We start from the raw sequence: 26,327 nt of genomic DNA, 5'->3' as shown, positions 1-26,327 counted from the left end.
GTTTCACGTCCAAAGGTCACGCTTTTGAGAGAAATTGTTTAGCAAACAGACTTAATTTGCATTTTCCATTATTTTAAATTTAATTATGACTCTGTTGACAACCATATTACTGCTGTGCTTCTTCTTGAATTTCAAACAACATTTTAATTTGTGTAAACGCTGTTTGGATTGTAATTGCTCTGCGTCACTGCAGTTGTGTGTGACTCACGGAAGAAATTTGCATAATTCCCAATCGATACGCACACAATTCTTTCGCAATGAATGTGCATGGTTTTACTGAAGAAAACTTTGATGCTTAACTTAGTTGCAATATTAATTATACACAGAACTGGCATGAGAATGTGGTTTTATTCATAAATAAGTAGAAGTTCTTGTGTTCAAAAAATGTTCGAGGACTTAAGAAGAAAAAATAACCAAAGCTTTGGCGATTGGTTTAACATCGGAAAAAGTCAAATCGGATTAGCCCGGAGATAACTTTCTCCTCCCACGGAAGACAATTTTGTGGAACGCTCTGATTACAACCCCGGAAGCTCCCACAGCGTCCAAAAATCGATTACGCGTGTGTTCAGATGATATGTTAGCACACATCTTTTCGATAGAGTGGACTGTATTAATCATTATTTTTCTCAAGGCAATGGGAAATAAACTGATTTAAGAATAAACCGAGGAATAAACTGGTTGTCCCCCAACTGTGACTATTCTGGAGGTGAGATTGTCGTGAAATGCGCTTAAACATGAAGAAGCTCTCGTGGTTGCAATCATACTGGCAACCCCAACCCCAGCCCTATAGTCTACTGATCATGCATCTTAGACTGAGAGGCTGAAAATGGTTGCTGGGGGTGGACAGTCGACAGTTCCATATCTACGTCCCAAATGTACAAAAGCTGAGTCATTTTTGGCCTCAGAGCAATTCCTCAATGACGATATCAAATCGCTCGACTTCTAAGTAAATTAATTGCTAACTGAATCAGGAAATGTATTATTTCCTGATTATTATTTTTGCTGACTATTATTATGTTTATTATTTATTATGCAAAATTTCCGCGAACAGGAACCAAATATGGAAGCAAACTTTGAAATTGGGGGTAAGTTTTAGTACCCGCACAAAATGGGCGAAAAGTTATGACAAGAGAGGTTGCCATAAAAATGGGACGTTATGCAGACGATACTGTTTCTTGCGCAGGCTGCAATCTTCCGAATTTCGCATCATCTGAGCCTCTTAGGCAATATTTCGAGAGCACGAGTTTATCACGCAGAGGGGACAAAACGTTTGTGTATCTCTTGTCCGCTTCTTTGGCATTTCTATCAAAAGAGTGTCCGTCCTCCAGATTAGGGCAAAGGTGCAGTCTTTAGTCGCGATCGGGAAAATTCATCTGGGGACTTTGTTCAACCGACTACCAGGTGTAAAATCCCTCGTTCAAGCCCGTAGCCTTTTGGTCCCAGTTTACAGCTATCGACAATCTCAGATGAGGTAAGTTCTGGCACGAGTGTCGCATCAGCATTTTCTTTATATGCATATCATGTTTTGGTTCCGAGCTCATTTCTATCACCTCAAAGCCGACTTCTGCTCTACACTTCAATAATAAGGCTCATACTTGCACCCGGAGCTCCCGTTTGGTGCTCATACCTGACAGTACTAAATTGCGATCATTTGATCCAAAATAGGTTTCTGTGATCTGTAGTCAGATACACGAGAATTCGGAATATTCACGGGTGGACTACATAGACACTCCATCTGCTGCATTCTTCCAAAGAGGAGTGAGAGGCTCAGCTCGAACCCAGAACTTCACGCAAAAAAGTGTAAAGACAAGGGTCCCCTTTAGAAGCATCTTTGCATATTTTATAAGGAATTGGTCCCTGACAATACGTGACGACGGACAAACGTATATGTTTCCTGCAGTTGTGGGAAATAGTAGTTTCTGGTTGGGCCAGAAATGAGAATTTCCCACACTACGCGACTAGATAGATGAGAGTTCTCAGGCGATCTTTGCACCAATCCGATCGAACAAACATTGAAGGGAACACTAAGGAAACCTTGTTTTTTTTTTGCTGAACTCAAGGGTCACCATTCTTGAGATATTGCGAGTAACGCAGTTAATGCAACTAATAAAACAATGCTCCAGCATTTTTCATTTTTAAATAATTCTTAGGAATAAATTAACAAATGTATGCTTGCTGTTTTAGTGCACAATTTGTTACCTGTAAAAACCTCTCAATAGGAGATTTTGTGAAAATGCTGCCGTTGCTTAAGAAATAATAACTCAGTGATAATAAAAAACTCGACTTTCTTCATTTCGAAAACCGTTAACTTTTGGACTAAAGGAAGTTGGGTTGAATCAACGGATTACAAACTCAGGAATCTAAAGAAAGAGTTTGTACACATCCTTCGAGAGCACCCTGTTTTAATACTACTTAGATGAATCAACGATGTGTTTTATTTGCTTTATAGAGATTTACTAAAAAAATTGCTATTTTGCAACTTTTCGTATTTTGGTCAATCGGTGGTAAAAAGTATCTTCAAAATGATCTGTATTTTACTGATTATTGATTGAATTATGGGTATTTTGATGACACGTTTGGCAAAAGTAAAAAAATCAAGCTATTGACAATAAAAGCCACATATTATTACTAAACTAATCAAGTAATTAAAACCACAATGTTTCATATCGTAGCATATCTATAAACCCTTTTATCGTCATACTTCGTATTATTTTAGGTGTTATTTAACGATGTGCGATGTTATATTGGTTGAGGACAACACTCTGGATACGGTTTAGAGTAGTCAGTCTCAGATGCACCATTAGGTCCTTTAGCAACCCCACATCTGAAAAGGTTTTTTAAATTTCCAGTAGACTTATTATGAACTTTTTGGCATACATACTAAAACTGTAAAATTTTCAAAATATATGAGAACAAGCGAGGATGCTCAAAACTTCAAAGATGTACATATATAATCACTGATTTCCTAAAAAGGCACAAACTTCACTCATCCGATCTGGACATTAAATCAAGCAAAGAATCGATTTAACAAATTCTCCCGAACAGTTATACCAATAGCGAATTAGTAATTTCAATAATATTTTCATAAAATATATCACTGTAAATCTTTGGCAGGTATTGACAGGAATATAAGCAGAAAAATAGAAAGACTGAAAATATTACGTGTCTTTTTCATTTGATAGATGCTAGTTAAGCTCTGACAAATTTCATAAATGTAGGAAATAGTTTGGGTTTTCTCTTTCAATTTAAAAATAAAAATTGTGTAATTCAGTAACGGTTCATTTATCGATTAAAGCTAGATCTTTACCTCTAAATTAATGCGGTAAACAAAAGAACATATCTTAGTAATTCCCTGAGGGAATTTAACATCGTCTTTGGTGCAAACTTAGTGTTGCCTGCATACGATATTTGCAACATTTTCTGGTCATATATTAATAATGAATTGAAATAATTTTATCTACTTACGATGCGATTACCACATCCCTGCTCTCACCGCAACTCGCTTGTACACATTGTTTCGGAATCTGGCGCTCTTCTCCGTTTTTCATTGGGCCGGTCAGCTCTGACCAGCAATGCCCTGGCTTATCTGAAAAAAATAACTCAGAATTTTAATAGAATATATTTGAGTAGAGCTCCAGTTAGAAGAATTGTTTACAATGATAGAATAATATAGGAAAACAATTGCGAACAACTGCACCGGTTCGGCAATAACCTGCAAATATCTCGCATAAATATTAGTCTATTATATTTCAATATGGACAATAAATCCACTGTTCTACAGTTTGGCAATTTGAAATTGAATTGTTTTGTTAATGTACAGAGCATTTTGAAGCGTTGCAAATTCACGGACAAGCTCAAATATATTAGTATATCTTTTATTTTGAAATTGCAATGCATTGTTTGTGATATTTAATCTTAACTGCCTGCTTACTATTTAATTATTAATATTTTACTAGCTATAAAGCTAAATATCAAAAACGTCGAGTGCAACGTACGACTCATAAGTAAGCTAATCATGTTATAATTGTTATAAATATAGAAAATAATACGTTAAGTAGTACCACAAAATTATTTTAATGTGTATTTAAAATCCACTATTACAGATCTGACGAAACATTCATATTAGATCAGTCATGAAAATAAAGCAATGAAAAGTCAACAAATTTTCTGATAAAAAGTTAAAATTGCCGATTGAATGCTTACCTGGAGGTGCATTGATTCTGTGAATAAATGACAAAGTACCTGAGAAAAATGCAGCAAAAGCGATTATAAATATGCACGTTTGCATGACTTTCTGTAGTACAATATAATCAACTGAAAGCAATTGTAAGACTGATCTGAACAGGCTGGTTTTTTATATGTTGAGATTAAGCCTTTTGATAATTAAAGTGTTGTTATTAAATCCGATTTATGTTCTAGTATTCTAGTGATATTTCCAAATGCTTTCCTGTTAAATTTTTCTTGAACTTTGAGTTAAATTCTCATATCATATATTTTGTACACTTTATTATATGTATTTTTTCAATAATAATACTAAATAACATCAAATGATGTTTTTGAACGATTTGATTTCAAAGCTAAAAGAAATGTGGGCTTACCATTTCGTTTAGGAGAAAAAAATAGTCAGGAAAAAACTACAGTAGAAAACGTAGAAAAAATGTGACCAACAATAAAGTATAAAGTAAAAGTCATCCTGAATAATTTAAAACAAATTAAAAATCCGCTGGTTCTTGTTCTTTTGCTTAATGGTGATGTCTCATTAATTATCAATTAGTGACCCGTGTAGGACTAAGTCTAGTTATACAGGGTGTTCCGTAAATATGTTAAAATATTTTAACAGCGTGTTCTCTTAGTCATTTTAGAGGGGGTCTTCGTGAGAATTTTTTAAATTTGAGGTCTCTTTTTGAGATATTTGATCTCCAAAATGGCGAAAAATATTAGTTTTTGTTGTTTTTCGTCAAAACGGTTAAACATAGAAATTGAGTGCCTATCGTAGTGTTTTGTAGTTCAGTTTAATTTTATACAGGATAGAAGTGTGGAACCCCTACTTGTTTTGTTCCGAACTTTTTGTGTGCATCTAAACTTTTATCAACATAATATTTTTAATTACTACAAGTTATTTATCAACTTTTTTATCTCTTATTGTTTTTCCCTAAGACCAAAATTTTCTCGCAAAAAATAAATGATTGATCAAACCTTTTCAAGCCGTTGGATTGGGAGAGGTCAAGAAGATCCTATAATCCTGGCCTCCTAGATCTCCCGATCTAAACTCGCTTGATTTTTACTTTTGGAGCTATTTAAAAAATACGGTGTATTCAACAGAAGTGAATACAATGGAAGAACTTCAGGAAATAATATTTAATATTTCTAACGAAATAAGAACTTCAGTGCAAATTTTACGGTCTGTAAATTTTAATTTCATTGCAAGACTGCGATTATGCCAAGAATGTCAAGGTGACCAATTTGAACAGCTGCTAAGTTAACATTTGAGTGGTTATTTAAATTTAATTTTGTTTGTTTGTATCGTTGCGCATATTGTTACCATGTTATTATTTAAGTAAAATGTATTCAAACTTAATAATTGTAATCTGAACCAAAATACAAAAGTTAGAAAAATAATTTAGGTTGTTAGTAATCAACCAATAATACGTGCCAAAATTATTATATGAAAACGTTATTAGATTAAAAAAAATTAACTTATTCACTACACATTTTGAGAACGGCAAAGAAAATTATTTTATTTTTTGCGGGCAAACTAGTGGTCTGAGGAAAAAACAATAAGAGATAAAAAAGTTGGTAAATAACTTGTAGTAATTAACAAAATTATTTCGAGAAAAGTTTAAGTACACACAAAAAAGTTCTGAACAAAGCAAAAGTAGGAGTTCCACATTTCTACCCTGTATAAAAGCAAACTGAACCTCAAAAAACTATCATAAGATGGCACACAATTAGATTATAATGTATATCAAAATTTATGTATGTTTAAACGTTTTAAAGAAAAACAAGAAAAACTTATATTTTCCGCCATTTTGGAAATCAAATATCTCAACAACGATACCTCAAATTAAAAAGACTATCAGGAAGACCCCCCTTCAAAATGACTGGAAGAACATGCTGATAAAATATTTTAACATATTTACGGAACACTCTGTATAAATATATTTCAGTAGGGAAACCCCATTACAACTGTTTTATTGAAGCAGGAATTTGAAAACACTTTTGTGATACATAATTCTATTTTATTTAAACCACTGAATGTATAACATTTTTAAATTTTTAAAGATATTTTGCGAGAGCATTTCTGGAATATTTTCAATTTATTAAACAAACCAACAGGCCGTATAATGGATGATATTTCAAGAAAAATTTACTTCAAGCGTTTGTTCATCATTTTTCTGGATGGTCCTGAAGTATTATTATTTAATTCTTAAGTCTATTACATGAACAAACTTAAATAAATATGATTATTAAATAATTATGATAGATACATTTAACTTGTTACATTTATTGCGGAGAAATATATGATTTGCTTACCTTTTCGAACCGGATACCGAGCTAGAGCTGAATAAGCCACAGCAAAAAGTGCCAAAATCGTAATTAACAAAAATATACCTTTCATCTTGAGCTATTCAACACAAATGTGAAAACGAGTTATTAATGAATATGTTTTTTCCATTTTCAATTCTTAATAAATAGTCACTTTAAGTAACTACAGAGTCGGACTCAAAATTAATCAAAGTTTTTTACTGATATATGATGTGACTAAACCTATCTTAGTACTACATTTTGACCGTAAACCGCTCTCCAGCTCTACTATTAAAACTTGGAGAAGTTTTGTAATTTTGGGTGGATTCAAGTGTCTTAAAATCAGTGCTTATTAATCTATTGTAAGACTGCACCGCAATGCAAACTTATCATCTTCAACACCACTGTTTTTAAATAGAATTATCATAGAATCTGAGAGGATCTACGCTAATTCATTGCCAAATCATCGCAAGCCTCAAAATAGCTTATCTTCTATGGAATATTTAGAACATCGTTCTTTTACTGTACTGAAAAATGCCCGAATAAACTCTTTCACTAAATGAAATTTTGTCTCATAAATGTCTCATATTACACAACACAAGGTATACATAAATATGTATATATATGTATATATATGTATATATTTATATATATGTATATATAAATATATATAAATATGTTGTCGTTGATACTATATTTATCTTATATAATATGGTCCCAAATTGGATTAAGTATTTCCAGAATTAGATTTCCTAAATTGGATTAAGCACCCTTTACGATTGATGAATCACCAATTATAAACTGTTTATAAAAGTTAATTAGCAGTTGATGCGCTACCACCGGACAGGTCTCAAATGTGTAGAGTAGAATGGACGATCATAAATTAGATCAAAGTTTACCCAATCTTCCGCATCCTAACATAAGCTGTAGTTGAAAATTACTTTCATATATTCAAAAATATAAAGAATGTAGAAGAAGAAGAAGAAGAAGAGGAAACTAGTTAGATGGGAGAAAACAATAAATATTTGCCATTATTTAAATCGAAAACTGAAGAAATGGAACAATCATTAATAGCACATTCCATCCGCATTACATATGAATAATATAATTCAGAAAGAGATATAAATTTGCATATAAAAATTCAACTATTTTGCAAAAATCCTTTCTGTATGAATCTTATGGTACAAAATTTGTTAGATACCGTTCTGAGATTAATCAGCAGCCTTAAAATATTAACCTTACTGAGATTCTATAGAGATAGGCTATATGTAAAAAAATATATTCTGTTGCAACTATATAAATTTACATAATAAATTAGCGTGATTGGAAAAACCATATTTATTTGCAAACGAATGAAGTAAGCTAACATATTGAAAATGTTATTTGTTTATAATAAGTTTAATAATGTCACCAGACAGAGGTGATAAAACCTGTTTGTTTCCAAGTCGATCAAATTATAATATGCTTTACATATTTTCTCTTCTTAGGTGAAAAGTAAATATTAACTATATTTTTATGGTCTGATTGGACAGTGGTTAAGTGGCACCTAAAATCACAATACAAAAAGCTGTTTTTCAATGCTTTATGGTGCAATGCTTTGCAACTTTCTCAAACCGGTAGGTTCAAATTCTAATATGTAAAAAAATGGAGCTTGGCCATTAAAACTTTTCCATAGAATGCTTTCCAAAATCAATTATTTCTAGTGCATCTCCGTAAGTGAAAAAACCTAACTTGAACCAAAGCAATTGAAAATTTTTCAAACATTTACAGCATTTTTAATTTAATTCGTTTTATTCGTTTAAATAGGCAGTTATTATTGCATCAATAATGAATTATTATTCTGCGATTGATAAGGTCTTATCTAGACCATTTTTTATTGAGTTTTTTTTATTAGACCAACATGTTGGTAGCAGTCAAGATCGCTAATGCGTCTAATGCGCGAGAGTACAATCCAGCAAATATTAAGCCCAACAATACGATAATGGCAAAAATAAATAAAAATGTAATTTGATTGGAGTACTCCCTAATTTATGATATTTGCCCAAGCAGAACGCGGATGAAATGTAATCAAACCTCGATTGGCTCTTATCAGCAACCGATGGAAGTGTGGAGTGCTGTTTGCTCTCCAGCGTCCTAGAATCTATGTTAAATTGATGAGATAGATACTCAATCATTTTGTTTAATTATAATAGAATATTGGCACTGAAACATGAAGAGGATCTCAAATGATTTTTTTGAAATGTTTGAGTTGATTATTTTTGTGCATGATGACGATCCAATTAAAAATGAAATAAAAATAAGTTTTCATCGATTTTCAGATGTCTAATCCATCTTGACTCCTTGCAACTTGCTCAGCTCAGTCCTCTGTACGTCTGCAGAGGATTGAGGCAATGTCATCACTGCAGTGGGAGAAACTCTCTCCCCAAGAATTCCAACAGCTTCAGGATTTAGCTGAATGTAAGTGATGCTTGTGCTGTGTGTGTGCTTGTGTTCCAAAGTTTATTTCATAACTACCACTTAAGTTCATTAAGTAAACCAGATACTTATTCATAGAGATGTTTGCTAGGGCTTTTAACAATTTACTAAGCGACAATGCGGTTTGCTTCCGCAAAAGGGAAATTTTTACAAAAGCTAATATGCGATGAAATTTTCCTTTGAAGAATTTACATTTCTCTAATCGGAATCGGAATTTGTCGGGTATTTTGATAAAAATTCTTTCCAGTCGGCAATTTTCATTTTCCTCTCTAGTGGAGTAACCCCCTTGTCACCGAAACAGCAATAAGAATAGCACAGCTTCAAAACATCAATATTCTGCTTTGTCGAGATATTGGAAAAGGAAAATTTGCTTTGGAAATACCCGCGCCTGCTCATATAACTGATGAATTTCATGCGTAAGAAACAGGCTGAAAAATAGGTAATTCTCATGTGCATATTCACAATAAAAAACACGGCAAATCGCATAAAGTATACTTTGACTTACTTACATTGAACTATTAACCGTAATCTCGATTTTCCATATTTAAATAGGCCAGCAACACAACTTTTCCATTTTTTAACTGAAACGTTACGGATGGAAATATTGGGGCTCGATTTATGGAGAAGCGAAAAATTAATTTCCTTTTCGCAGACTGTAGCGTATTCAACTGGTGCACGTCAATATGAAAGCAAATATAATTTTCACGTAGAAGTGCTACTCGATTTTGTTGATTTGCAAAATATCAGCTATTTAAAATATTAATTGGTTAGTAACGAACGCAATCTTTCTTTATTTTCACCTGATCACTGTTAATATAAAATTAGTTCTTAGGAACCCTTTAATGCAAATATTTTATAGATTTTATTTTTTTAGTACAAAACCATTCGATATAGTTATAGTTGAATCAGAGATATTTTTTTAACTGTTATTTTTATACCTCTACCTACTGAATTTTTTCCAACAAAATTTAGAACCTACATATTTTGAAAATGTATGAGCCAGAAATAAATTTTGAGAGTTGAAAGGTTTAAGATGGTTAAGGTCATATGTACACGGTTTTGTTAAGAAATATATTGAAATTTCCATTTCAAGTAACCAACTACAAAGTTTCACAAGCCTGAAATAAAAGTTAGCAATATTGCGCAAGAACCCGATCAATGCTAATATGGGTAGAAGTAAACCGAGAGATAGTTTATTGCTAATGATTGACGTCATTGCATGGATAATTGGATGTAAACGTAGTCACTTCCAATAAAATCCAACAATACCAAGGTTCCCGTATTGTTTAACAGGACGTAAACAGAATTTAAAATAAAAAACAGTTTTGGTAGTCCACTGATCATTTCACATAGGACGCAATAAAGTTTTTACAAAGGGAGTAATAAATTTCACTTGAAATGGAGCTATTAAGTTGACTGAAGCAAACTATGCGAGTTAGTACAATTAAAAATAAATAGTTTGAAATAAAAATTAAGCATGTAAAAGTGTTGGTTGGAACAGCTGAAATGTTCATATTTGGTGAATCGAAATATTCAGGTGAGCATAGATTATACGCATTTTAATATTTTTTTGCTGGCCTTTTCTGAGGTGATTATGATTCACATTCCTTCATTATTATTTCACCCTTTACAGTAAATTGCTAATTAATCGCAGCATTGACAATCATTACTTAGCAATTAAATAAACTACTACAAATTACAATGCTCTCAAGTATTATATAATTACAACAGATTTTTCAAGCAAATGCTAATTTAAAACTCCTTTAGTGTGCATTTTAGTCTAAAATTTACTTGAATAGAACCCAAATAAACTAGCTTCAAAACGAATCTATAAAAATACATAATAGTCCAAGGCATTTCCCAGTTAATTTGCACAACACACTTGATAAACTAAGAAATTCCATACGATTTTGTCCTATAAAAACCAAAATACTTCCATACGTTTAAGCTTATTAGAATCGCATGAAACAAATACAAATCCTCATACACCTGGAGGCTGGACGCCTTTCCATATGGCAGAAGTATGTAGCCGAAATAAACTTAATGGTTATTCTTAGATCTATTTATGCCAGAGCAGCATGCACTTTTTCAATGCTCAGAGCCGGCCAGTTTTCTGAATACTATTTTAACTGAAAATCAACATTAATTTAATTGCGAACTGAATGACCCATATCGAAAACCTCGTCAAAATGAAATAACGAGCTGATAAATTTCATTTTAATTCTGTTTGCGCATTGGAAAACAATAAGGATTAAAACCTTGCCATTGTTTATTTTTATTGGAAGTGACGACATCCACGTCCTATTTTCCATTCATTGACGTAAATCATTAATAATTTTCATAAATTTATGTAACCAAATTTTTTGAATAATTAGTCGTTTATAAATATGATAAAATGTTTTCTTAAATAACCGCAAAGTTTCGCACAAATTGAGCAGATATTTTAGTTCCGGTTACCAGAACTACTTTCAGTTTTCGCCTACTTTCACCGAGTAGAAAATGTATGAGGTTTTTGGAAAAATCTAGGAACCCTAGTTTTTCCCCAATCAGTATTTGCTCAAAGTTGTATTAATCAAATCTTCTATTTAGATGAAAAATTGGTGAACATTCGTGAAAACGTCTGGCTGTTGAATTGCGTTTACCACCTTGATAAAACAATGTAGTTTATGGGAGCTCGAGAGCAATAAAATGGACTGCCAGGTCCGAGCAAAAAAGCTTTTCTGAAACTGCCTTGTTTACTAGTCATAATTCTCTACGGTTTGACTGAAAGTTTACCAGACATTCAACAAAATCACCTACATGCCTCTTTGTCTATAATAATTATACCCAGTTTTTATCCCTTTATATATGAGGCATGTAAATAAAAACACATTACATACTTTCAAACAGGTGAGCCCGAGTCAACAAGTCAGTCGATTATCAATATTATGAGGCAAACATAATCAATTAAAATACTGCATAACTTTGTGGCTACTTGGCGGCAAAGCGCCATAATTATTTTGCTCTTTTTGAACATCCATAAATTAATACAGACTTATAAACTTAAGTGGTTTATTTGACTTTTACACATTGTTTGTTGTCATTTGGGCATCAGAAACTTTGAATCATAACGCTTGAAGCTCGAAAACAGTTTTATAGGACAAAACGATTTATTTTCGTTTGGAAATACATGAGATAAAATTTTCGCATTTATATTTTTATAGGTGCGCATTCGATGCGGTTGGTTTGTTTCAACCAAATTGTATTTTCATACCAAAAAATGTATTTTCACCAAATCAACGATTTTATTACTTTTTTTTAACTGTAAACCTATTGATATTTTCTATATATATACCTATTTCTGCCGGAGCCGATCGAATAACCACTTTTCACAAAAACCATGTGTTATTTTAATATACATATTCATAAACACGAAATATTTATTACGTAAAAGCTAAAAGCGCTTTTTTGCTTTTTGGCCGATGTGAAAAATACTTAGTCCTGATTTTTTATTTATCATGAGCCTAAAAACGGTTAAACTCACCACTTTCAAGAAATGGTCGTACTCAAATTGTCTACCTCGTTTTAAGTGTTTCAACTTGCTATAAGTTTTGGGGTCGATCACTTTTGAGGAGCAATCACAGGATATGATTGTAAAGATTTGCGAATGAATAAAACTGGAAGATTTCTGGAAGAAACCATCTTATCAAACGCTTGTTATTTGTAGGCCGGTTGGTAAATTTCACAGAAAAATTTTACCGCGTTGTTTGCTGACGAAACGAAAAAAACTAGGTCAGAAAGAAAACAGCTGAAGATAGCGCCCGTTTACGCATAAACCAATTATACGGAAACATGTGCAAATATTTATCTATTTATATCAGAATTGCCGGCCCCGCCCGATTAATCTCTGAACGGATTTTATTTAGTTTAGCAATGAACTTCAGGCATTAATCCAGCCGACTATTTATATCTTGACAAGAATAATTATTATCGAAACTCGGCACCATGTCTAGCTCCATCGAAATAGGAATCGTTAATTGAACTGAAATATTGCTAATTGAACTGCAAAAATGAATCATCCATCAGAAAGAAAATGAAAGGAACTCGCTTGAAATGTTCTGAAAGTTGTTTAGTTTGTTTTAGTGTGTCTATTTATACATAAAAGTCCATGAATCATCTTCACTTCATGGTTTTTTCTTGTAGAAATTGACCGAGATTTAATATAAAAAACACAGAACTCAGCTGTTTCGCCCAAAACTTAATTATTGTGAAGGAGTTATGGGCAAATTAATTTTAAGGAAGCATAAAGGGTAAAGTTAAGAACAAGCTGAACAAATGTTTACACGGCGAACATTAACCTTCCAACTGTAAGAAAATGTTACCTGCAATTTGACGAATTATAAGCTAAGAGAGTTTGTACGCCAGATTTTTCATTATGTTCCTAGACTAGCAGGGACTTCTTTCTGTTAGTGGCGGATGAACTTGCCGCTGCTTGTTCAAATAGGAATTCGCATCCCAGTTCCAAATTTCGATAACTCATTCATTCGTTTTTCTCTGACTGCTTATTCCTTTGCAACTTAGTAAGTTTCCAGAGGGTAGAAGTTGGGCAACTCTTTACTTGCCTGGGTTCAGATAAATGCAGGTGGAATTCAACATTTCGCTCCCCAAGAGACCCGCAAAATAGATTAAGGTACGGTATATTTACATATCAGATCCTACTGGCGGGACATTTTCTAACCGTTCTAAACCTCGTTGCGTATTGATATTAGGATTTCGATACAATCTGATATTGCCTGCTGAGCCTTTGCAATTGGATTTTCCGCAATGAATTGTAACTAGGAATTAACAAGTTTAGCCTGAACTTTCAATTTAAGGAGAGGGCTTTTCTAATTGAAAATGGAATGGTCATTGAAACGTTTTCCCTATTCTAAAATCTCACTTTGGGAAACCAGTCGAAATTTCTATGATGAGGTTTTAGATAAGTTTCGTAACATATAATCAACATAACTCTCAATTAAGCAAATTATTTCCCGAAACATCATCTCAACATGCACAACAAGCCGCACCGACATGTTTTATTACACTCCCTTAATTGACCCTTTTTAATTATCATTTGTTGTTGTCATGAGAACATGAATGAGAATTGTAATTATCATTGAAATGTATTATTTATAGCATAAACATGGGGCAAATATATAAAATTTTAGTCAAATAAATTCGAGTTGATTTCGAACAAATTATTTAGGTAGCTATTAAATTAATCTATTGCATTGTTTCAGGATGGTGCTACATTTATCCATTCTCTCTGTGCTGTTCCTCGATCCACTGATTATTTGTTTCAATGTTTAAGCTTCTCTCACATGTCTTTGCGTGTTCTATTGCCAGCCAACTATTGCTTTCATAGCAGATTCTATTTTTCAAAGATAGCCGCTTTTATACGAATAAACAACTACATAAATGTTGGAAATTAAATGTCAATTACTCCCTTTTTGAATAAAAGGAAATATTAAAATAGACCAAACTATAAGCTCTACAATATGCCATTATCTCGTTCGAATCATGCTTTATATTAAATTAAATTGTCATTATTAAAATGGTTTACTTCCTTTTAATCCCGATTGATTTGCCAATTTGCAGTCCGCTTAATGGCAATTTATTGCTGTTTGTAACTGTATTTTAATATTTTAATGTAATTTAGTACTGTATAAACGTTGAGTTGTTGGGATTTTGTTTATCATTTTTGTTGTTTTTCTTTAGTGGTTACCGGAAATTGAAGCTAAAGTCAAGCTGTGGGTAAATTCATATTAATGAAAATCCAGCTAGACCCCATGTTGATAAATCAGACACAGGACTATTAAGGAAATTTACTACAACTGCACCAGCTTAAGAAAGTCCAATACATCTTGTTCAAAAGTATTATTGATCTAAAACTTACGTAAAAAACAGAAAGAAAAATATAATGTTTTTTTCTAGCCAGCTGTATTTTAAGTATCCTTTTTTCAGATTCATAATTACACTAATTGGTTAACACACAGTAGCAAAAGCGAGTCAAATAAAGTTAAAGAGCTCTGGAAAGTATGCATGCCCTTTGGTCATTAAAGCTGAACAGAAGTATTTTTGGTCTATTAGAGGGATTAATGGGAAAAATGTCAGCAGCTCATGTAAAGCACGCCAATATTATTCGCTACACTCCCTTTTTAATTACTATTTGTTCCTGTCATGGACTTTATCGATGAAACATTATCCATCCATTCAATTCTCATTTGTTGCTCCTCTTTGATCGAATGACGCGGATATTTGTGAATAAAGGGAACCCTGTTGTGTGTGCTACTCGTTCAATTGTCGCATGGTTTTATTTTACTGTTTGCTTCGGGATTAGCGTGTAATCAGTTGTTTTTCGTTACATACTATTGCTTCTATGTACCAAAAACTTCGCCAATCTTTAAGCTGAATTACATTAGTCAGGATTAGCAGATGAATAAAAAATATATATTTGTTTAAAAAAAATATTTTAATATACTCTGGATGCCTTACACTGTTCCAAGAAGGACTCTGGAATCCCAGAAGGACTTTAAATTAATTTCCAGTTGGATTAGTGTACAGAGTGACTTAAAATTAGTTTTTGCTTGCTCTGTCAAAGTTGCATTTTGCGCTTAATTGTTAAATTGAAGTGATAGACAGTGCAAAGCTATAACAATGTTAAATTTGTGTGATTTTTCATTTTTGGATATTCCAAATATGTCAATTACCAATATTTTGAGACGGGAAACGATAACGAGTGATTTGAGTGGTTATTAAAGTTGAGTATAGAAAGAACAGGTTTCTGGTGGGCTTGACGTAAAATTAAATTTAAAAAATCTCGTATTTGTTAAATTACTATAGAGATGCTGAGACTATAATCTACCCTTTTTGGAGGTGTATGAAATAATTGTGCTTTTTTTATAGAAAACGCTCTTGTGACATCAAAATGTTCTGGATGAGTCTATGAAAAAATGTCTGTTTTAACAATTAATTGACCTCAACTACATGTATAAAACTTATCTAAAAAAGATTTGAAAACAAGACAAACTTGCTTTTACAGTTTATGCACTAATATATTATTTTTATGAATAAATGTTTGTTTTATTTTGTCATCGCTTTAAGTATTTTTAGGCATTGTCAGTTTTTTACTGTTCCGGTTATGAGACCTCTAATGAATCAATTCCTATTTTGTTGCTTTGCCGTTTATTACTTTCCAGAGGTTCATGAATAACAAAACCCATTTGGTTTTCATTGCTTATGTAAGTTGTAATTGGGAAAATAGTGAGTGTGATAACAGGTGATTAAAAGAAGCAAACCCGTCAATTTGCAAGACGGTGCCATAAGAGTCAGCTCAATTTCCAGCACATGAATATTCCTTAACATAAATGAGCCCAGGCAAATACAAAAAAATATATACTGAAGCATCGAGTTCTTCTGAATTGTTAAGAGTGATGGCCTTGCAGTTGCGTTATGAAATTCTCTAGTTTTTTTTCCTTTGATCGATATGCCTTCTAGCTTCACTAGTTACTTTTGCGAAATTTTATATTCGGTATTGTTTTACATGATGAACTTCTGTAACTCTAATGAAGGAAAGTTTTCTAATCTAAATATCAAACTGACATTGTTAATTTCTCAATTTAAGTCCTTTTCCTGGACAAAAGCTAAGTTGTACACTGAATCTTTTCGGAAGAGCTCATTCATTTCATGGCTTACTCTGTATATTAATCTCGACTTCATACAAGAAATTTTTATGGGTCCGTTGGCAGTCAAATGTGTATGGGGAATAATATGATTGCGTCGAATAAAATGATTTTGTTCAGATGACAGAAACAAAGTAGGTATTTACATTGACTTTCTACAATCTCATTAGAGATTACACATTACACTACATCAGAGATTAGAAATTAAAAAAATTAAGTTTAAATAAATGGAATAGCCGAAAAATTACATCAGGTTTGTATCCACAGAAATGTTTCGCTAGCAGGCTTGCACTCGACGGATCAGCATTAAAGCCATGCTCCCAAAACCTTTAAAAAAAACGAAACGAAGCCAGTACATTTTTTTCTACGGTTCCAAAGTTCGAAAACCAGTTTTACTTTACTGTCTGTTTAAAGGCAGTATTTCCACCGAAAAAAAATTCTCTCGTACGTTTTGAATCAAATTTAGTTTTACTCGTTGCTTTTGGTGGAAGTATTGAAAGAAAATATAAATTATTATTTAGCATTTAATTGTCAACTATTTTTGTCCATCAGTTGAAAACAATATATGTTATGACTTGATTTAAATTCTGTTTACTAACATCCTATTTATAACAACACCGTTTGCTGTCCTTTCAAATTAATTTGCATTTTCAACATATAGCTGGTACTTACAAATTAATATTCCAAATTACTCAGCCCTACTTTAAATGAGGGTGTTGCTAATAAACAAATTGTTATAGCTGCCCACCCAACGAACAATTATTAACCCTTATCATTTAGAATTGTTCCCCACATGCAGGTACACCCAAATTGGCACGTTTTAATTACCATTTGGATGTGTCACGAATGGAAACGCCCATTTACAGCAATATACCCCGAGCAAGGTGATACATGCAAAATGAAACATTTACAAACCATTTTTATATGAGCACATTAAACATTTGTTCTATGAAGTGAAACATGTGTTCTACGATTTACTATAATTTCAGCTAATTAGTGTTTGATTACCAGATGATAGCCTATGGTAGGTACTATACCATTGTAGGACAACATGGACTATTTTCTTATTAGTTGACATACGCTTTATAAAATAATCCGGACAATACAAGAAGAGTTTTCCAAGCACATCCATCCGAGGTTCCAATATTGATTTTCTAATTAAATCGTTTGAAGCTAAACTTCAATTCACTTACGTTGAGTGTTACTCCTAAATAACAGTTTTTCTTTATCCCCAATACTGTTTGTTTTGAACTAGAGGAACGGTTCATATTCATAAATTTACTGTATAATTAAGGTTGGTAATTGTGAATCTATGTCAACCAGGGCTTATGAAGCACGTTCTGTGTTTAATTAAATTCATTTTGATCAAAGCAAGTGATGCAATCGTTTCAAAGCCGAATTTTAATTGAACGAACATGAACTTTTGATTTTAATGGTTGATTAAATATCGATTCTGTCACCAATGTTTAAGATATATCCGATAAAACTCTAATAATCGACTTTTTTTTAGATGCCAACAAGAAGCTTCAAGATGTACTGGTGGAATTTTGTGGCAGTGGGCATCCATACAAGCATAATCCTGACGGGGTGAGTTTTATGCGTAATTCGGAACGATTTGTAAAAAATATTGCAAACACTAAAGTAGCCGGTATATTATTCCCACTTCAATTTCTTAAAATATCGTTTTTACTTGTGAATGCGCCGAAACAATTCAGTGAATATTTTTCAACGTGCAGATATTTTTCACTGCAATTGTACGAATGAAAGCAACAAGTAACGTATGCATTTCGTGCCGAGAAAATTACATTATAAACAGTTGGTTATATATTCCAAAGCTTTTGTGAGTTTAGAGTTATTTGCTGGTGTACAAGTGCTTCAATTTTTCCATTCAGTTACTTTGTGGCTGTATTACCTCCGAAAGGTTTGAAAAACATAATCCCGCTAGAAAAATATCCCGTAAAATATAATCAAAAGTAAAATCCGAGACAAATCTATCCGGAGTCTTCATAATTTAAATACCTTAAGTTGGTTTAAATTGCTACATGCTGATTTGCTCAACCTCAGAAGCAACATATTTAAATTAACGTGTTCATTATTTCCTTTTTACTTTACCAATTTAAAAAAAAATTTACATTTTTATATCTCCTTTCGAGCTGCGGGAAAAAATGGAAACAATATGTGAATTTTAGATTAATTGCGCAAAGATGTTTGTGTTTTTTTAAGTTTTATTAAACCTTGTTCGAATGCTTCCTGTTCTGGATACAGAATGTGATAGTTCAAACTTTCAAAATCATTTTGCATTCTCAATATCTAGTGAAATGTGGAGTGAACGTTTAAGTTAAGACATGATGATAACATTACAACGTTTTTTTAAACGAAAAAGTTTTTGAAACGATTTAAACTTCCCGCATAATTCACCGAATAAAGACTGTACATCTGAGAGGAAGGAAACATTTTGAGTAGAGTCAACAATTGAAGCGAAAGAAGCAAAGAAAATAATATCTGTTTGAAAGAAAAACAAAATGTATAAGGTATATATTGGAAACAACAATTGCTATTTTAAAAACTTAATATAATTACGATTGAAAAAGTATAGGCCAAAAATCTACAATAGACTAAACATTATTAGAAAATATGGACAATAAGAGATAATGTACAAGTGAGTAAAAGTAAATACAAAAATAAATAAAAAACTTGAAAAGAACTGTAGTAATCCCATAATTAGTAAAGCGCGAAATAATTGCGATAGAACTTAAAATGACAGAAGACCAGCTAAGGAATAATGAGTAAATAATTTTGTGGAGGCAATAGAAGAATAGACACAACAAGAATTAAACGAAAGCGACGAAAGCGACACTTTGAAAATTCTTAGAAAGGAAGGAGGTAAAAAGTAAAGTTGTATAAAATCAAGAAATAGCAACGAAAAACATTGAAACAGTATAATTAAGAAAACTATATGAGACCATACGACAGCTGCGGAACGCCAGATCGCTGCAAAAATAACAACAGAAATGTTAAGGTATTTCTGAGCAAAATAAAATAAATAATCCTGGAATTAAAATACGGAAAGAGGAAGAAGAGTCTGATGACTATTAAATCGCACTGATACTACGGCTTTGAATATAGTATTTAATTTCTGATGTGTAAAAGAACATAGACTCAATTTTAATAGATTTAAAAAAGAATCTAACAAAGTACAGGATGTTGCAACAGAAAGAACTATAATAAGCAAAATAATATTAATTAAGTCATAACTAACAATTAGATGTCGGAAAACTTACGATACAGTTTCTGAATTTGATTTTACATCAAATAATGCAAAGTAGGTACYAAAAGTAAACAATTTCATGCCGTAGATAATTTCTAAATATCTGTATGTGCTGTAACTGATGGATTTGTAGCAATGTATTTAATTCATCTCTGAGATTAACTGCAAATGAATTGAGCATTTTCAAGATGGCAAACATTCAGTACTAACCTTCCCAATGCTCATTCAGTAGAATATTTGCCAATTTAAACCGCAATTTGCAAATGAACTCACCCAAATAAATGTTTTTGACGAAAGGTTGAATTATATGAAATGGTCAAAAATATTATAGCAGCTTGCCAATAATCCCAACTCCAATTACTTCCAAACTATTTAGAATAAATTAATACGCTGCTGAAATACTAGGTCGCTAATAATAACCCAATTATAACAAAATTTTTCTCATTTGAGAATACGATTTCGACTATTTCTATTGAATAAATTTACGCGCTTCATAAAATTAGTGAGATGAATCTTTTACTTTGTAAATAAACTAAAAACAGCCGTAGATTGCAGTTACATTATACATTTTTTAGCGCTGATAGCTTTTAATATGTTGTTCGAGGCGGCGCTGAATTTTATATATGAATTTATTTAGTAGCTAGTTCTCTCAATATTATAAATTCATTTCAGCCAATTGCGGGAATACGAAAATTATTTAAAAGGCAACGGTCATTTCTATAGAATTTAAGATACTCACATTCCCATTCAGTAACCCAAATTTTCTAGTAGTTTTAGTATTTTTAACAATATTTCAAATGTTTACTGCAGATTTACCATTCCATGATTATCCAGTAAATAAATCTGTTGCGCTTATCAAACAAATCACTGTCTAATTGGACCAGTTGCGTGTAATTTTGGAAATAGCCTGCTGCGGTTTTTATGGGTTTCTTTCAGTTAGAGGTAGTTTTGTTTGGAGAACTATTATTAGTTTAAGCGCAATATTGATAAGAACTAATTTTCTTATACATTTGAGGTTTGTTAGAACTCTTAAGAGTTGAATGCACCTGAGTCAGAAACCCGCTATATTTGATGTAATTGTTTCACGTTCACGTTGAACCAAATTGAACCAGTGTGTGAAAATATTTTACTTTTGAAGTATAATTCATTTTGAGTTAGAAATTTAAAATAAAAGTAATGCGATTTGCCTATTTACCATACAAATATGTGTGCATTCAGTCTGCAAGCCCTAAACAGTCGCAATTTCTCAAAATTTGAATAATTTTTACGTTTTTCAAATATCAACACAATTTGTCCTCTTTTAATTTCGGTGTTTGTTTTTTCGTGTATTTATTCAAATTTTAAATATTCTGTATTATTGAGCATTCCAATATTTTGCTTCATTCAGAACACGTTTTTCCTACTTTTACACCAACTTCACGGCGGAGAAGGTTCTGATATTTTATGCTAAAGCTTATGGAGAGTATTATACATCCGCGAGTAGCAAAGTGGATATTTTCAGGCTTCATGAAATATAAATTGATATATTGACTGACTGACATTCTGTAGGTCACAAATGATGACTTGTTGGGTATTAGTAGCTGTGAGCAGATAGCTACGAAAGCCGCAAGTTTAGTAAGCACAAGTGATTTGCACGTAGAGAAATGAATACAATTAGAGAACTATACTGAGCCGTCCTTGCGGCTCATTTTAACCAGGTGACTTGCCAAACCAAGTGGCAACATTTGAAATGATAATCTTTTATAAGAAGTGTAACTTTGGTAAATTGGGAGATGATAATCCTGGATTTACACGTATTTATTTTATCGTCTATCAACAGCACAACCGGTGTTTAGATATTCCAGAATGATTACATTTTATTATATCTGATATTTTTCATGTTCTAATCTGTAAATAAACAGCTCTCGAAATGTGTTGATTTTGACATAAAGTTCGTAATAAAATAGATATCATCATTTTAATAAATTGAAAGTTAAACCGTATTTATAAAACGTTAACTCAGAATTTAATGACAACATTACGCATTTTTACGGCAAATTAAGGACGACTAGGTGGATTGGATAAATTTCAATTCTCATTAAATCTGCAAATCTGTCATTAACATTAAGATGTGTTGTGTTGTCAATAAAGCTGCCTAAGGTTTCAAAATTATGTATTTTATAATGGGCACTTAATTTTTCAATATTTACATTTGTAGCAGGCATTTTGTTGATAATATAAAATTTCATGTTTTCTCAGTCCAGTTTACGGTTACCTACTACTTTTTAAGTAACTTCAAGTAATGATGGAATAAAGTTTTAAAATTAATTTGGAGTAATGGTCGTAAAGGAAAACTAACATTTATAAATAAAATTTGTGGCTTAGTATTTAGAGTTTATATGAGTTTTTTCTTCATGAGCTTAACTGATTATTTTTCTGAAACACGGTAGTATTTTTCCTAATAAGATGCCCTTTTGAACACAAATACGTTGCCAATCTAAACTTATGGCAAACAATGAAAAACAAGATAACAAAATTCACCACATCACTTGATACGGTAATGTTTTAGATTTCGGCAAACTGAATATGCAAAGGTCCGTTTGGCTGGCGATGTAGGAGCTCGCCTGCTACTCAAGGTAAAAAATGTTCCGTATACATATCCGAATTTGAAATAAATTCGATTAGGGGTAGATTCCTGGAAAAACATTCCAAATACAATTTTATGAGTTCAATATGAAAAATAATATTGAAGCACATATTTGTACGGTCCCCATTTATTCTCATATAATTATTTATTCATTCTATACTTTAATTCCTAATATTATTTAAATACATACAATTTTATCGAACTCTTCATATATTTATAGAGCTCATGAAGCTGTTCATGCTGTGGTACGGGTAGATTCTACGGCGAACCAAATAAAGTTGCTGGAGGAAGCTTTTTCGTAATTATTTAAAAGTTAAAGTACAGTAATTCCCTGTTTTTAAATCAAATTCATAACATTGTGTCCATTACACGCAAATTATACAAACATTTTCTTAACAGTCGCAGAATAGAAGAGGGAACTTTAAGTAGGTCTGTGCACAAGTTATGGGAAAATCAAGCCCAAACTAGTAGATCGAAGATCAAATTTAAAAAACACCAACTTAATAATTATGATGAAAATGAGGAACAGTACAGTTTGTACCCAACATTGATATGTGAACAATTGGAAAGAGATCTAACGTAGGTAACAAGGTGACAGGAAAGTTGGGGCCAATTGAATACAAATATTCCAAATAAAAATACCCGTTTATGGAAAATAATCAGCTAATATGCATATGTTTTGGTTTTTGTTGTGTACATGTGTTATTGAGTTATACGATAAATAAATAAATAAAATAAATCAGCTACTACCCCGTCAAATTAAAACTAATTTCCACTGTTAATATAAAGTCTCTCATATGTTTCAATGGCCTCTTCCAGCAGATCTTAAGCCACTGATTAACTATGAAGTGATAATACAACATAAACAATAAACAATAAACTGTTATACTTACTCGCTTTTAATGAACTGTATCCAATTTGTTCGTCCCAAACGGTCTCGGACATTAAATACCACGTAGAAACTTTTATGGGAGTAAAAAGGTTTATTGGCCCTTATTCATAAAGTTAACCGAGCGAACAATGTAATTCGGCATTAGATTATCGCCATTAAAGTTGCACAATGAATATTAATAAAGCGTCGATATAGCGAAATTATGGAAATCATAGCAGAAAGTTCATGGAAGGACGAATTCGTGAAGCGTTTAATTTCATTATCTCCTATGTAGAAATATTCAATATTTATGCGCTATTTTGAAATTCCTGTAAATATATTTTAAATAAAGTTTTACTGTAGGCCTTGTAAAAGCTTCCGTGAAAACGTTTGAAAGTTAAATTTCACCTCTCCCTATCCATGTATCTTAAAGGCTTTTATTTACTTTTGTGGATACAGTTCGTTAGGGAAATTTGGATGCAAATGGTCGCTTTTTCTCGCGCTTAGATATTTTGCAAAGTAGCTCGTCCTTGGCTCGGTTGCTCGTTAATTTTTCCTCAATGGAAAAAGTGCTTCTTAATGGGACTGTTAGCGTCGTTTTGTCCTTATTTGGCTTAAATTAAAAGATGCCTTGCATACGTGATTTATACAGAGAGGGAAGAGCGTCATTTATCAAGACCGACATTCCAGCTTCTTATTCAGCTTAGCAGGAAATGTGATCAGGGTTTTGAAGGCAACACGGTATCAAGCACGAAGTATAATTAATACAATTTATCTGCCCATTTGAATATTTATTAGAGAAAATTATATTTAGTCCGTTCGATTTTAGCAAGATCTCAATTGGAGCAGATACGCGACTCGCTATAAGCCTTCGAAATTAGTCTTAAGATTGCAAAGAATATTTAACAGCCTAAAGAAATCTTAAAAATATTAAATTCGGTGACGGATGAGAAAACACGCAAAAGATGCCCACAAATATCCTCCCAAAAAATCTCACAAGAATGAAAACCGCTTGAGTCTGCACATATATTTATTGATCTTAATTTATCGACAATTTATGTTAGTACGTGAAGAGGAGCCACTTGGAAGACATTTTCCGTCTTGAATTTCGTTGTGATTAAAAAACGCACATACAGAAACTGAACAAATACGCAAATTTTCTCTCTAGAGAAAACTGTTCTCTCTAGAGAAAATATAAGAATTATAATGCAGAAGTACGAGTAACTCGGATGTAAAGATATTGCCTGAGGACATTTTTCTGAGAAAACATGGAAAAAGATTAGACTAAAAGAACGGGGGTTCGGGAAGATATGTCTGAAATGATAACGCCATAAAGCCAAACTACCGGGCAAAATGCGTTCATAATCCCTAAAAGTGTCATCCTTATTTTAGGACATTTATTCGGTGGTTTGATATCGGAAATTGCGCAAACTTCAAAGCGGTTTTTACTTTTATTGCGTCATTTATTTTTACTTGACTGTCATTCATTTTCAATTATCAGCTTTTATATATTGAAGGAAAATAAAATGGAAAAATATTATAGGCATTAATTGAATATTATAATAGATGGTATGATATACGAGGCGTGCCTGAAATGAATAGGCAACTTCTATTTTTTTTACACATTTTGACGCATTTTAAATACAATTTAGATTTAAAATAACAAAATTAGAAGATTTGTAGCAAAATCTTAAAAGAGTGGGAGCACCGGAGATAAAAAATATGTCATTCCCATAAGCAAATTAAATTTCTGAAAAATTATTTTAATTATACTAGCTATCAGCATTTATTAAAGCGATGACGTGAAAGAAAATGAGAACATTTGAACGTTTTTGTCGCTACATTTTTAGGTTCTCAATGCTGTACATTTGCGTTAACTTTTTAATTATTCTCAAAATTACTTTCTCTGTCCAACTTTTTGGGGACATTTGAGTCGTTATTTCAAGACATTCCCGTTGATTTTGATTTTTTACTTACTCAGAAGACAAACTCATTTTAGGTATTTTACTTCAAGCATTTGTGCAAACCTTACATTGGTACATACTGTCTTGAAATATTACGCCTATCAGAAAAAAAAAACATATTCTTACGATTTGAAGATTCTCCCCAATCTGTTCCCAACGGCCATAGAGATTTTGGCTAGATGATTGAAACGCCTTCCCCAAGGGGATTTTGTTATTTAGGGTCCGTAGTGACCGAGCTTTTAAAAAGTTTTCATTTGTGGAGAACTTTGCGGGTTTCTCTGTGGCAAATGCGACTGAAAAACATGTGAAGCTTCCCTTGAGCTGATGGGAGCCTGGATGACATTAATGGGGACAACGAAAGCTATAAAGCTGAACTGGACTTTGTTGGGCTATGTGTATTGTTTTCTGCGTTCTGCTTTCATTTCTAGTCAACTTCTGATTTAATAAAGTAGATCAAAAAGAAATACGAATATTTGAATCTCGGGGCAGTTCTATTCCTTGTCTTTAGTTTCAAATTACTTTTTGTCTAATTGCAATATTCAAATACCGTTTGAATAGCAAATTGTTTTTTACATAATTGCTTTAATTCCATTACTGCATGGCCTTTAAATTACTGCCCGTTTATATCATAAATTTGCATTAAATATCCCCTAAAATTGTAATGGCGGTTATGTTAAATCATGCTTAAAATAGCATCACAGTTGATAAATTATTATCGCTAAAGGTAAATTAATTTTCCGTTGTAAATAATTTTTGCCTATTAAATCTAACTGTACCAACAACTCGATTATTAAATTTCATGGGCCGTTGAATGCAATATTTAATTAATTAGATTCAAAAGATTATTTTGTGAACAATTCTGTATTTAAAAATAGGCATAATTGTATGAGCAAAAAAT

General features: G+C 32.3%; 1 protein-coding gene and 1 long non-coding RNA gene across 6 annotated transcripts in view; one reads left to right on the top strand and one right to left on the bottom strand.

Moving 5' to 3' along the window:
* The window catches only part of LOC109536847 (diacylglycerol kinase 1), an 87,447-nt gene that overhangs the window by 3,453 nt on the left and 57,667 nt on the right, over positions 1 to 26,327 (top strand). For 3 of the 4 annotated variants that reach the window (XM_019903262.2, XM_019903260.2, XM_048667326.1), the window contains exons 2-3: positions 8,844 to 8,982; positions 18,211 to 18,287. In XM_019903262.2, the coding sequence (XP_019758821.1) occupies positions 8,916 to 8,982; positions 18,211 to 18,287 (144 nt within the window). In that variant the 5' untranslated portion in view covers positions 8,844 to 8,915. Of the gene's footprint in view, positions 1 to 8,843; positions 8,983 to 9,859; positions 10,538 to 18,210; positions 18,288 to 26,327 lie in introns of those variants that run through there. The other variant, XM_019903261.2, reaches the window with a different exon arrangement.
* LOC109536849 lies at positions 2,513 to 6,681 on the bottom strand. 2 transcript variants are annotated; one of them, XR_002171873.2, is made up of 3 exons: positions 6,535 to 6,681; positions 3,466 to 3,586; positions 2,513 to 2,824 (listed from the first exon to the last, which is right to left on the bottom strand). It is a non-coding gene; the product is annotated as an uncharacterized LOC109536849 (long non-coding RNA). The 2 variants fall into 2 exon arrangements; XR_002171874.2 differs by lacking the exon at positions 6,535 to 6,681 and adding an exon at positions 4,204 to 4,327.

Source organism: Dendroctonus ponderosae, unplaced genomic scaffold, assembly GCF_020466585.1.
Source record: "Dendroctonus ponderosae isolate FM_Combo_2020 unplaced genomic scaffold, Dpon_F_20191213v2 Dpon_F_20191213_6, whole genome shotgun sequence".
Lineage (NCBI taxonomy): Eukaryota > Metazoa > Arthropoda > Insecta > Coleoptera > Curculionidae > Dendroctonus > Dendroctonus ponderosae.
This window is presented reverse-complemented; position numbering and strand designations above follow the sequence as displayed.